Source organism: Aristolochia californica, unplaced genomic scaffold (genome assembly GCF_029961685.1).
Source record: "Aristolochia californica isolate CCGP_79_NKW_82.1479 unplaced genomic scaffold, dmAriCali1.0.hap1 SCAF_16, whole genome shotgun sequence".
Classification (NCBI taxonomy): domain Eukaryota; kingdom Viridiplantae; phylum Streptophyta; class Magnoliopsida; order Piperales; family Aristolochiaceae; genus Aristolochia; species Aristolochia californica.
This window is the reverse complement of record NW_027181837.1, coordinates 17,839,522-17,853,971: the sequence shown is the minus strand read 5'-3', so window position 1 is coordinate 17,853,971 and position 14,450 is coordinate 17,839,522. Positions and strand designations below refer to the sequence as shown.

Below are 14,450 nucleotides of genomic sequence, written 5' to 3'. Positions count from 1 at the left end.
TACATAATTATACCCTTATGCCATCCTTATGAAAGTCAATTTATTTACCTCATTTGCCACCTTTAGACGTGAGTGCTTTATAACAAGAAGAGGTATGTTTTAGTTCATGTTACTTTTTTTAGGATTAGTCGTACTTCTCGGCAAGCTCCCCAATTGGTTTCTCACCCTCTGTAGGTATGCCCAAGCCAAGTGTGCCTATTAATCGTCACATTCATCATGAGAAGCAAACATCTGAGACTCCTCTCTCTCTTCCTGCTGACCACTCACTTATGCAGTGATCCGATGCTCTTGAGGTAAGTTCTCCTCCCTCTTCTCTAGTTGTGTTTGGGCCACTATATGATACTCATCATATCGCCCTTCGTAAAGAACCACGTACCACTACTCGTCCACCATCCACTTCACATCCCATTTCTAATTTTGTTTCTATTCGTCACATGTCTTCCAGTTGTGTTTCTTGTTTGTCCTCCATTTCTTTTTCTCAGGGTCCAAGTAATTATGAAGAGGCATTGATAGATCCAAGATGGAGAGTTGTCACGGATGAAGAGATTCATGCCATGTATCAAAATTCTACTTAGAAATTGGTTCTTCTTCTCAAAGGTAAGAAGACAATCGGTTGCAAGTGTGTTTTTACACTTAAATATAATCTAGATGGCACTATTGCCTGATATAAATCATGGTTGGTTGCTAAAGACTATACTCAATCATATGACATTGATTATGATGAAACATTTTCACTAGTAGCCAAAATAAATTCTGTTCAGGTTTTTTTTTTTTTTTTTTACAATTACTTTTCAATGGAATCTATATCAATTGGATGTTAATAAAGCTTTCTTAAATGGTGACCTTTCCGAGGAGGTTTATATGTTCAGCCACTTGGGTATATGGTTGAGGGGGAACATGTATATTGGGATAATAAATTTTATAACTTATACCACCGATTAATTATGTTTAGTTTAGAGTTTAATTTTGGTAATTTTGCTAGTAGTCTATTGATATAAAATCAATTTACGTGTATCTTATTCATTGATTTATTATTATTTTTTATTTTTAGTTATTATACAACAAAACTTTTCATCAAAACTATTATTAAATAAATAAATTTAATTTAATTTAATATGTCAAATATATCATTTATATTAATAATATTTAATATTTGGATTACAAAGGAAGGTGCTAAAAAAGTTCCTTTGTCCCTTAGAGAATGCCCGAGAGACGACACGGAAAGAAGACAAAAAAGGAGAGGAGACGAAAGAAGAGAGAGCGCTCGACCTAGGGAAGAGGAGAAGAAGAATGATTGGGAACGGAAAATTTGAGGAGAAGAATAAGAAGAGAAGGGAGGTAAGTTCATTCATGTGTCTCCCCTCTCTTCTCTCTTAATTTCTGCCCTTTTGGGCCCTCCTCTTTCAGTTCTCTAGAAAGAAAACTTGTCTCTCTCATTCTAATTTAGGTGGGTTTGTTGATGTTGAATCTGATATATTTCCTGCTCATACAGTATAAAGTTACGAGTTTGGGTTGTTAGGTTTGATGGTCGAGGTCCCTCTTTTACAAAATATTTATCCTCGGCTAAGTTTTTGTATCAGGGCTTCTAAATTTCTGGGGTAGTTAGAGGCTAGAAAAAATTGAAATTTGAAGTCTTTCAGTTAGAATACCCACTGATTTTGAGGGTAGGTTAGAAATTTCAATTTGCTTGTTGCATTACCTTTTTTTTTTTTTGAAAAATATGTTACATTTTATAAGAACCTTCTCGTTAAATACTCGTTATGGAAGCGTTTAAATCCTTTAATTAACTAGAGATTAGAGGAGCTGAAAATTTTGGTCTTTTCTCTAATGTGACCGATGGATTTTAGGTGTATGTAAGAAGCTGTAAATGGCATGCTCAGTACTAATCTATTGCATAAATTTTTGTTAGATCCCCGTTAAGAAGGGGTTTTAAAATTTTGGGTTAGTTAGTGATTAGAAAGGTAAAATTTGATTGTCTTTTGTTTATAATGATATATTATAATAGCTAATGCTGATGAATCCCATTGCATGAGTTATAACTTGTTGTGGATCCCTTCTCTATTGACCTTTGTTGCAGGTTATTTATTTAGAGGAATCGAATTCTGATTTGTGAAGCTGGTAATCTTAAAGTTTGAAACTTTGTTTATAATAATGAATTATATTAGTTGACGCTGCTGAACCCCATTGCATGAGTTATGGCTAGTTGAGGACTCCTTCCCTATTGAGCTTTGTTACAGGTTATTTATTTAGAGGAATTAAATTCTAATTTGGAGAAGCGGGCGATCTTAAAGTTTGGGACTTTGTTTATAAGGATAAATTATATTAGTTGACGTTGTTGAATCCGATTGCATGAGTTATAGATTATTGTGGATTCCTTCCCTATTGAGCTTTGTTGTAGGCTATTTATTTAGAGGAATTGAATTATGATTTCATGAAGCTGATGATATTTAAGTTGAGTTCTGTTGTTCATGATGGAAAACTATATTAATTTGATGCTGCTTTCTATTGCGGGAGTTATGGATTGTCTCGTGGGTTCTTTCCTTATTGAGCTTTGTTGCAGCTATTTCTTTAGATGGATTAGAGTTCTGAATTGTTTAAGCTAATGGTATTAAATTTGAGGTCAGATGCTTGTAATGGCAGGTTAGTTGATGTTATAAATTTGAATTGCATGAGTTACAGTTATTTATGTGAATCCCTTATCCATTAGGTCTTATTGAAAGTGATTTGACCTCTGACTGAGAGGAGGCTAGTAATGTTAAATTGGAGACTGTTCATCTATCATGATAAGCAAATTAGAGGGTGTGGCTGTATTCTATTTCCTGAGTTATAAATTTGACATCTTTAAAAATGGTTAAAAATGGAAGAATTTACATGAAAGAAATTTTTTGAAGTACAATAAAGCTGAGTTTTTCCTTTTCTTTTTTCTCAGTAAGTTTTATACTGATGTATACTCTAATTTTAGTCTAGTAATTGGATTTGTGTGATCCAGTCATATGGGGCTTACTTGATACATAGTACGGATAATGCTTGATACAGGATAAATATAATTTTTGAAGAGCTAGCGTATATTTTTCTGGCTTGCCTTTGCCATGCCTAGCAAGAAGAGGAAGACGCTTCAGCGCCCAACTATCCACCCTCGCAACAGATATTCTGAAAATGCTCCCGATTTCCGTCTATTAGCTTCACTGTACCCTTCTTTTGAGCCCTTTGTCTATTACTCACGTGGAGGATGGCCAAGAATAGACTGGACTGATTACAATGCTACCAGGGAGCTCACTCGTGTTCTTCTTGATCATGATCACAATGTTAAGTGGTATTATTTCTTGTCTTTTCCTTTTATTTCTCTGTTTTTTGACTTGAAGTTGGAAAGAGTGAAACATTTGTGGAAAGAATGATTGGATTGAGATTTGTTGACTTGGTACTACTATATTTTTATTATTATTATCTGGGCAGGTGGATCCCTGATGGGCAGCTTTGTCCAGCAGTTCCCAACCGGTCAAATTACATCCATTGGATTGAAGATTTGCTCTCCTCAGATATCATATCAAGGTTCGATGGTTGTGGTGATAAAGTGAGAGGTTTTGACATTGGGACTGGAGCGAATTGCATTTACCCTCTTCTTGGTGCATCTCTTCTTGGTTGGAGCTTTGTTGGCTCAGGTAACCTGTTCTGTTCTATTTAGATCATTATTTGCCATTCTTACTATTGCAATTTTTTTTTTTTAATTTTTTAATTTTTTTTTTGGCACAATGTAATTTTTTTATTTGTTTGTTGTAGATGTGACTGATATAGCCATAGAATGGGCGAGGAAAAATGTTGATAGTAATCCTCATCTTTTGGATCTCATCGAAATAAGGAGAGTTGGAGATGACAGTGAAGTAGAAGACAGTGCTGATATTACTGTTAAATATTCTGAAGAAACTTTCTTTGGTCAAAATACTGATCAAAGTAGAGTTGATAAGAAGACCCATGCTGGCCTACCTGTACTCCTTGGTGTTGTCAGGGACTCTGAAAATTTTGATTTTTGTATGTGCAACCCTCCATTTTTCAAGACAATTGAAGAAGCAGGGTTGAATCCAGAAACTTCGTTTGGAGGAACTCATGAGGAGATGGTTTGTCCTGGGGGAGAACAGGTTTTTATTACTAAAATTATTGAAGATAGTGTTGAGCTGAAGCAATCCTTCCGGTAAAAATTGCCACTTCTATAATAATTGGTCTTTTTTTTATAATTTAATCATGTTGCACTGACTTTTCAAAAAACTAATGTTGCACTACTAATTTAGCTTTTTTTGTTTTGGGAGGCATCGGGCTGTAGCAAGCTTACAATCAAAACCTGTTTCCCAGCCACTATATCAAGCGTCATCAATCAACATGGCTATGGCCTTTCCTGAAAACAGGAAAGTCTGTTTGGAAAGCAGCAATGACTACTGTTGTTTAGCCTTAGTTGTAGGATAGCTTCAGAAAAAAAGCCTCCCCCACCTTGGAGGATGCGGCACAGCTTGATGAAATACTATATGTTTGCTCATCCCTTAATAAATCCTTCAGGCACATGCTAAGATCTGTTAGCAGTGTATCTGATTTACTTGCCAAGGAAAGTTTATCTTGCTGTCATGTGATGGTTGGAAGTTCCCTTCTGCTTGTGCGCTCTCCTTAGTATATTAGGATTCTTTAGTATTAAGTGAAAAGTACCATAAATTGCATAATAGAAACATATTGATATATGTGGTATCAGTTTTATTTTATCAAGTGAGTTTATATCAACTTTTGTATTTAATGAATTTGATGTAGGTGGTACACTTCAATGGTTGGGCGAAAAGCCAACTTAAAATTTCTAGTGTCAAAGCTTCGTGAGGTTGGGGTCTCAATTGTGAAGACTACTGAATTTGTACAGGGTCAAACATCTAGATGGGGGCTAGCCTGGTCTTTTGCAGTGCCAAACATGAAGATAATGGCGGCTCATATGCCTGAAAAGAATCATCAGTCCTTCATGCTTGAGGTTTGGATAAAAAGCAGTTTGTTGGTTTCTATCTCATTGCCTTGTGAGCATTCAGTGTAATGGCTGCATTAAGTTTTTTAATGCATATCTGTGGTTCAGTTCTAAATTTTCATAGGTTTTTAACAGTTGAGGGATATCTTGGTGTCTGTTTTATCCAATAAACGAAAGAAAAGGCACAATTACTTTGTTAACTAATTAGATCACTTCAAAGCAGACATACCTTCATTTTGTGCTTGTTCTTAAGGGTGTTTGAGTGTTGTAACCTCTATGCATTAAAAGAGAGGGAATTTGAACTGAAATGAGGCATGCAAGTGTGGCTCTTTCTGTCACCATTTAGAAGTGGGCTAGAGCATATCATTGCAGATATGCCAAGATTAAACCATATTTTTCTACACTATATAATTCTTTCTGTTTCTGGTTGAGCCAACCTTCAAGATACAATTTTTTTTTGGCATATTGTGATCAATTGGTATCTTCATGGCTCTTACTAGACAAATTATGAGTTGAAGGCCTTGTGTGGAAAACAATTGGTTGATAATTTAGAAAGCATTCATTCCTGGAGTCAATAGTTGCTTGGTTTTCCTTATGATGCATATTTAGAGAACACGAAGATACCAATTGAAGAATCAGCTTCCAAAGTCTCAGTGATAAAAATAATAATTTTAGTCTCACTGGTGGAGTTTTATATTTTACCATAATGTAATATCCATTTCATGCCAGCCTTATTTGAAGGCTGTTGGTAAATATAGAAGATGTCCTGACTATTAACTTCCGGACCATCTTGAAACCACATTTGGAAACCTTCATTGACCTTGGGTTGCTTATGTGCCTTTATGCATTCTTTCTGGAAATGGATTCTCTTTTGGGATAAAAAATTAGTTGTCCTGATCTTTTCATACTCTTGTGGTTTGGTGAGAGCTATTTATAGTACAACTTCAAACAAGACTAGGATTTTATTATGTTTTGATACCTTTTGGTTGAGATCAATTGCCTTTAATGTGATAAGATGATCTTTCAGGGTCTTCCTCGTCTATTGGGTGCTGTAGAGGTCTTGAAATCTGCGGAACTGCTTTTTCTTGCTGCTGGTGCTTCTTGCAAGACTAATGTATTCGCATTTACTGTTGATGTAAGATGCTCGCTACTCAAATATTATTTCAGGAGGTACTGGTGGTGGCATCTTTTATTTTGGTCTCATTTGAAAAATATTTCTTCTCAGATCACTGCATCAAATGAAAGCTGTGATGTATTTCTAAAAGATGATTCTGAAAACTCTGGTGTCAGTGAGGTTCAATCCTTACATGAGCTGTTGTGTAAAAGGCTTCCTCTATCAGATGAACTATGTTTTCGTGTTTCAGTAAGCTTGCTTCTACTTGTCTTGATAGTTAATCAACACTTGCTTCATTTGAATTCACTTCATTATTAGAATTTTTAATTCAGGTTTTTGAGCAAATTCCTGGCACACTTCTGGTGAGAGGGTCATTGCGGCATAAACCAAGTCCACTTTCCGGTTTGTACCTGTTCCCAATTTTATGCACATTTTTTGTGCCTAAACATTCTAACTATCAAATAAATGATGTCTATTATTTTATTTTATTTTTTATAATATGTTGCATGATTTCCATATTATGCTCCCATAATAATATGGAAATGGTAACTTGACCAAATATGTTGCATGATTTTATATCCTTTCCTAATCGCTGCTTTTTGATGAAAATAGAGGAGAGGAAAACATTTGCGAGGAGTCAAAGTCTATAACATATCTTCTGGTCAATTAATATTAAAAATATACGATAATGTGAATGAAAAGAAAAAAGTAGCTAAGCAAAAAGTGAAAATTCTTATTATGCTAACATTAGCAAAGTTAGATTCATCAATAAGTGAAAATCTGACACGGTTAAACCACTTTTAAGCCATAGAGGCAGTCAAGAATCAGTTGATATTGGTGAGTACACCTACCTCATGGACAAGTAGGAAGTTGATCTAAAAAGATGAATAGAATTGTATTGATTTGCTAAAAGTGAATCGGAGGTAAGAGTAGCGGACAGGGTGTCGGGGCAAATATCCTCTTGGCTTATAACTAAGAAGGCTTTTTCCTCCTTCAAAAGAACCTCTATTCGTGAAAATTGGAATATCTTGGCTAGGATGCATGTTGGGAGTAAGGCTCCAGTAATGTAGGAGTGGACCCCCCCGGAAGCTGGATACCTGAAGCTGAATTTTGATGGCTCTTTTCTCGGCAATCCGGGGATTACTGGTTTTGGGGGAATTATTTCGGATCCATCTGGCAATCAATGTTTCTCTTATGCTGGTCCGTTAGGCATTTCTGATTCTACGATGACTAAGCTCTATGGCCTACTCAATGGGCTTCGCATTTCAGAGACAACTGTAGTGGTCCCATTCACATTGAAAGAGACTCAAAGGTGGTCATTGGATGGTGTGTACGTGCTTCCCCTCCACTGTGGCGCCATTGGGATATCTTTTGGGAGATTTTAGATTTTACCTCACTCTAGTCTTGTATTTGGTCTCACATTCCGAGATCTGCAAATTTGGCTGTAGATGTGCTAGCCAAGCAGGGAGTGTCCTTGCAATCTCTGGTTGTGAGGGAGCTGCTCCCTCTTCCTTCGTAAAATATAAATATACATCTTTATCAAAAAAAAAAAAAAACTGTATTGATCTCATAGAATGAAGTACTTTGAAAATATTGATACGTGACAATGAAGACTTGTGAAGAATGTTGATCAAGGACAAAGGGATGACTTTGAAGGATGTTGATGAAGGATAATAAAAAAAAATTTAAATTTTTTTAAAATTTCTTATGCTTCTTTTTCATTGAAGGGCTGATTGGGCAACTCTGGAATCTGGTAATTGACAGATATGAAAGGTGGGTAGCAGCATGGAAGGGGAGTTTGCTTTTATTCATATGAAGGACAATCCTAATAAGAATAGTCTCCAGCTAGACTCCCAAACTATTACTTATCTTTAATCCCTTATCCTGCAAGCGTCATCTTGAGATTGGAAGTTTGCACTGGCATTTCCTGTGGTTGGGTGCCCCACAAAATTTAGCTATTTGTGGGCTGTATTGAACACATTTATTAAACAAGAGAGAAGGTAGTTTGGAATCAAGGGCCTAAAAGCAATGACTGCTACCTTCTTAGTCAGGTGGATATGGAGATTTGCAGGTTTGCAGTGGCATTTCCTGTGGTTGGGTGCCCCAAAAAATTTAGCTATAGCTATTTGTGGGCTGTATTGAACACATTTATTAAAAAAGAGAGAAGGTAGTTTAGGAATCAATGGCCTAAAAGCAATGACTGCTACCTTCTTAGTCAGGTGGATATGGAGATTTGCCTACTGAGCAGCAACCATAGCACAGAAGGGTAAGTTCTGCCAACAATAAGCTCTCAGAAAATTGCTGCTTCACGTCAAACTTCTTTAAGTAGAGTTTCTAGCCTGTGGAAGGCCATCCATAGGCAATGATCTATTGTTAACAGCACGCTCGCTTTCATGTTAAGGACAGGGCACTTGCAAGGTATTGTTCTGCTGCTTGGGTTGGGGATTCACCTATTTGTGGTGCTTTCCTGAGGCTACATAGAGTGGCCCTTGACCTAGACATTACGCTCCAGACTTCTAGAGTCCTGCATAGGGACACAATTGGCTGGGATCTGAACCTCAGAAGGGCTATGAATGATGCTGAAATAGTTGTGCTATAAAATAGCTGGCGAATTCATTTATATCTGAAGTGGGAATAGTACAATTCTGTATGGAGTCTCACCACCTTGTGTATCTTCACTTGCATTCTTTTATGATCTCTACAAACCTAGTACCCTAAATAAATACCTCAAATGCCTGCTACTAATGGAAGCAATTGGACTGCCAACTAACTGGAAGAGGGTTTCAAGTGTTAAACAGCTACATAAACTTGTGGACCAGTGGAAGAATCAGCTGATCATGTACTACACTGCCCTTTCAGCTTCCAAGTATTGGGGGCATTTTTAGGAAGTTTGGTGCTAGTATTTGCTTCCCTACAGCTTTATTCAGCTTTCTTAAGTGATGATTTCATAATATGTGGAAAGTAGCCAGGCCTGCTGTCTTATGACATTTTTGGAAAGATCTGAATTGGAGAACATTTCATTACTTCTGCTCCTTAGGGGGGATAATTGAAACCATACGACACTCTTTTCTCCTCAGGCAAACTTGCTTAAGAAAATGGCTCCTGTTGCTCATCTTGTAGGCATTGGCAGATTATAATTGACTTTAAAAATCTCATATCTCCCTCCATCACTCTGTAGGTGCCTCAGCCGTAGTTGGTTAAAGCTGAATTTTGGTGGCACTGCACTTGGCAACCTGGGCCCAGCTGGTTTTGATCTGACCTTCTTGACTTCTCAGGGTCAGCTGGTGGGTATGACTCTGTGGATTCTGAAAGGAGGGCCCTAACTTAAGGGACTTGCTCCCAAAATTTTTCTTTCTATGTAGAAATTGAAGGAGACTCAGCTATTGAGACATCATGGAAGTCAAAGAAACTGGATCCACCAAGGTGGCTCAGTTATATGGACGATTTTCTCTTTTGTACTTCATGGACAACCTTATAGATGCATGTTCGTTGATTAGCAAAGTGTTACTGATCAGATAGCTAAAGATGGGGTCTCTGACAGCATCTTGCTGTTGGGCTTCTCTTCCCTTGTAGAATATGGTGGGGATGCTGTCTTCACTCCCTTTTTCCCATGAACTTTTCATTAACACAAAGCTTATCACTTTTTCAGAAAAAGAAGATTATTTTTTCTGCCAGGTGTACCTGGCTGTAAGAAAGTATATTATTTTTACTTGAAGTGTTTCAAATTGGCTGAGATAAATAATTATTAAAAATAGTCCCCCAAGGATAGTAAAGTGATCCACAACCTTTTGTAGTAACTTGTGTTGGGTACCTCTACTCTAAAACTTGAGATTTTGAGTTAGATGCCGTTTGCATGATATTGGAGTAGGTTTCATGGATCTTCTTTGATAGCGGACATTTACCAAAAAATTGTAACATGTTATCAGTAACAAAGAGCGCCACATGTGCAGGCAAGTGTCAAGAAAATTGGTAATTGAGTGATACATAATCATGTATGAGATCTTGGGTTGAGCATCTCCACTTAAGCTTAAGCCTTGAGTTTGATGCCTTTATTCAGGTATGATAGCTGGTTGAGTGGCCCCCCACCATTTGTATCTCCTCCCAAACATTGTTCATCTCTTTGGAGCCACAAAGATGAACCATAAGTGGGGAAGAGTGTTAAGAGCACGGTCCCATATAGGTGGTAAAGGGATCTACCATCTTTTATAAGAACTTGGGTTGGGCATCTCTATTCTAATCGTCAGGTTTGTTTTGAAATGGTGGTTGCCTTTCATTGCTAAAAATAAATACTCAAATGTATGAAGAGGGTAGATAAAGGAACTTATTCCCCTTGCTAGCTATGCTTAAGTTTTAAGTTGGATGCTTGTCTTCATTTATGTTGAAATCCATTTTGATCAGAACTAGAAATTTCAAAATAGATGAACCAAACAGAGAACAATTTAGGGTGGTGGAAAACAAAAGATAGATGTTTGAGATGCTTTGCAGGTTTGATGGAGACTTCTAGTGCACTTTTAGATTCTTGTCTTTAGAGGGATAGATGAGAAATAGTGAAGGAAAAAAATTGACTTGGAATGAAAGGCTTGAAGAAACCATAAATGGATCTCATAAATGATAAAGTAGAAATACTGGGGATTGTTGAACTAATTCAACAGACATGGACATCTCTTTGTAATGAGACCTGCAGGTTTTACCCTTGCTGATAACAAATGTCTAACTTGTTAGTAGGCTATCTCTCGGACCCGCAGATTGAAGATAATACCACTAGACTATTCATATTGCAGTGGCCATTAGCTGGCAGGAGCATCATGGCTTCCCTAATATGAATGTAAAAGGTCAAGGGTCCAGACATCATCAAAGCATTTTCTTCCAGTTGCGAAAAGAAACTCATTAACTATCCAGACCATATATTTGAAATTTGTGACCAGATAGGGCGTTAACTCATATTGTTGTTCTACATGATCGTTTCTTGTTTTACATGAACCAAACCTTCATTTTTTTTGTCACATATTAAGTTTATGGACCTCAGGTACAGTACTATACCAGCATCACCTCTCTTGAGTTTGGTACAATGAAAACTTCTAGCTGCATGAACCATTGAAATAGTTTTTTTAAATCAACTATGAGTATCCAAATATTTTGACTCTTCCCCTAAAAAAGTAGGCAAAATGGGATGTTATTGATCTTCCTTTCCTTATCGAACTACAATTAGTCTTATGAACTTACTTAAGTGCAACTGTTTTTGGGCAGGACTGTTCTTATCTGTATTTCATAAGTTGGAGTTAGCTTTGAAAAGAAAATTTTCAGGAAAGAGTAATGTTCGATCCAACACTTAAAGCAGCTGTATTCCAGAGTCCCTTGACTGAAGGTAGATATGCAAAAAGTATTTCAGAGGGTAGAGTTACTTATGATTCGAATGCAAAGTTGTGTACAATATTCACACCAGAGCAGAGAACTTCCATTTGTAAATTTTTGGCTTTTTACTATTTAAAAAGGAGGTTTACCTTTTTGTGAAATAGGTCATTTTTTCCTCCCACTACACAAACCATTGCGAAAATTTTGGTTTGCCATATTTCAGATTGCTTGCCTCTTGTTAGCTGATTTAGATTTCATTGAACTGAAATTCTTGTTGCATTTTGCAATGATGGAATCTGAGAAGAGGTTCCCTTGGCCTTGGAAAGACCAGATTTCCTTTTAAAAAACCAGTAATTCTGCCGTATCAATCATGAGAAGACTGACTAACCATTTCTACGGATAGAACTTCGTCCTTGAATGAAATCCAGTTGGTTCAGATCTGCTTACTCCATATTGGGGTCGTGGGCCCTCAAGATATTTGTTGCCTTTGATACTCTTTTTTTTTTTTTTCTGTATCATAGGCGTATGGGTATATATCTGCTCTTATACTTTGGTTAATATTCGTTTTCCATTCTAAAAAGAAAATATGGGGTTCCTGTATTGGTCTTATACTTGGATTAATTCTTCAAGTTCTTGATATTCTTAGTTAACCATAGATTAAAAGACTGGAGATGAATGCTGCCTACCACTTCGCTACTATCTGACATGACAACTTGAATAATTCGTCATGTTATATTACCTCAATTCTGCAGGTTTATCCAGATTTTTCTTGTTTTACTACTCTTAGAAATTGCATACTTTGTTTTGTTTTGTTTTATTTTGGAATACTGTTAAGCAGAATTCAGTTTGAGCATCTGAGGAGGATTTACCATTTTGAAAGGTTCTTTAATCTGTTAGTGTTATATTGATTAAATTGCAGTATACTCTATTGAGATAAAATCTGCAGGTTTTTCAGCTGTTGATTTTCCCCCATATCTGCAGTTAACTGGTGTTTATGTCCCCCTTCTTGCATAAATCAGGTTGAGATAGGTCAGTTCGTCATTCAGATTATTGGATTGGGCTTCGATGTTCTTTAGTTATGTTGATGCAGCATGCTGGTATATTAGAATGTTAGTTCAGATTAGGTTGGTTGCTTTTCAAATCTCTATTTTCAGAGCATGTCTCTGGTGCTTTACTTTGTTTACTCATTTTTGAGTGAATGCGTCATGGTTTCAAAATCTTGCTTTTTTTGAGCCTTCGAAACTCTTGAGTTCACTTAAGCTTGTTGTCATATTCTATTTTTGCGTATCTGGCAAATGATTATGGGGAATAATCCATTCCCCTCAAGTGGGGAGAGGATTTTCAGCTGCTCCTTATATCTTTCTGATTTCTTGCCGTTTTGCAAATTGCAGCAAATAGAAGACAATGGTCGATGAGTGGGTCAATGCAGCAACTGCCATTACCTGTATGAATTAGCTCCTTACGTCTGAGATTATTATTTTTTCTTTTGGCTTTTGTTTCTGGTTCTAATTAAAACTAAGACTTGCTACTTTCTGAATTTCAATCTCCACAGGGATACCAAAGCTTCCTTCTAGCTCCGTGACCCATCCGAGGTTACGTCATTCTTATTGCGCCAAGCAAAGTGGGGAAGAAACTTTTGCTGCCAGCAATTCATTCTGAAAGGGCCTTCAGAACACTAGAAATTGGAGGTTTCTGCTGATATTTCTGAGATAGTCATTATTGAGCTTTCTCAGGGAATGATGGCGATATTTGTATTTATGCTACTTCATGGTGAGGCCTAACGTCGATGTAATTGACAATTCCGGTGAGTGAGAAGCATTTTGGCTCTTCTCTCGGAAACATTGTTAGCTTTTACTGAAAATATGTTTCGTTTTGTACCACTGTTTTTCTATCCAAATTGCTTGTTCTAATTCAGCAACCCAGAAAACTGACATTCCTCATCTAATGAGGTGCCTCTGTTACCTTGTAGTTTTCCATTTGTAAACTAAAAACAGAATAGATGTAAAAGCAAAAATTGTACACTACCATCAAATGTGAAAAATAATTTTTTACGAATATATTTTTAAATTAGAAAATGTCCTAAATTGATTATAACAGGTGTTAAATAGATTAAAAGAAGATTTTTAATTCATTAATATATAAATTTTATATTTTGTTTCAATAAATAGAAGGTAATGAATAATTTTTTAAATTAAAAAATATCTTAAATCTATAATGAATGTCTTAAATAGATTAGAAGAAGATTTTTTTAATTAATTAACATACATTTTATAATTTAGAAGGTAATGAAAAATGTACGACTAATAAGATTTTTAAAAATATTTTAAAAATTTAAAAATATCTGAAATTGATAATAAAATATGTCAATCAGATTAATATAAAATTTTTATATTTTATTACAATAAATAGAAGGTAATCAAACGTGTACCAACACATAAGATTTTTAAAAACTAAAATAATTTTTTAATAAAATAATTTTTTAATTTTTAAATATCTTTAAAGGATAATAAAAGGTGTTAATCAGATTAGAAGATGATTTCTCAATAACTAATGTACAAAATTTACAATATAAAAATTGTACGAAAAAATAAATTTTCAATAAAAACAATGTTTAAAATTGAAAATATCTTAAATTGATAATGAAAGGTGAAAACAAAAACACAAGCTATCCACTACCATCAAAAGAGATTTTTTTTAAAATATTTTTTAAAATAGAAAATGTCTTAAATCGATTATAAAAGGTGTCAAATGGATTAAAAGAAGATATTTAATTCATTAATATATAAATTTTATATTTTGTTTTAATAAAAAGAGGGTAAAGAATCGTGTATTGAATAATAAGATTTTAAAAATTAAAAAAGTTTTTATAAATTATTTTTAAATTATAAAATGTCTTAAATCGATAAAGAAAGGAGGTAAATAGATAAAAATAAGATTTTTAATTAATATATATATTATAAATATAACTTAATAAAATGTGTATTCAATAAAATATTT

The 14,450-nt window shown here is 35.3% G+C and overlaps 1 protein-coding gene across 6 annotated transcripts; it reads left to right on the top strand.

Annotated features, from left to right (window-relative positions):
• Positions 1 to 1,204: 1,204 nt before the first annotated feature.
• Positions 1,205 to 13,330, top strand: LOC137953414 (uncharacterized). Of its 6 annotated transcripts, none has more exons than XM_068800810.1 (12): positions 1,205 to 1,338; positions 3,037 to 3,313; positions 3,454 to 3,659; positions 3,778 to 4,186; positions 4,789 to 4,996; positions 6,015 to 6,122; positions 6,213 to 6,350; positions 6,434 to 6,503; positions 11,349 to 11,466; positions 12,473 to 12,577; positions 12,845 to 12,897; positions 13,006 to 13,330. In XM_068800810.1, exons 2-9 carry the CDS (start codon positions 3,090 to 3,092, stop codon positions 11,432 to 11,434), a joined length of 1,449 nt encoding a protein of 482 aa, XP_068656911.1. In that variant the 5' UTR covers positions 1,205 to 1,338; positions 3,037 to 3,089; the 3' UTR covers positions 11,435 to 11,466; positions 12,473 to 12,577; positions 12,845 to 12,897; positions 13,006 to 13,330. The 6 variants fall into 6 exon arrangements, with proteins under 6 accessions (XP_068656911.1, XP_068656910.1, XP_068656907.1 ...); XM_068800809.1 differs by having other exon boundaries at positions 12,435 to 12,482; XM_068800806.1 differs by having other exon boundaries at positions 12,400 to 12,482.
• Positions 13,331 to 14,450: the final 1,120 nt, after the last annotated feature.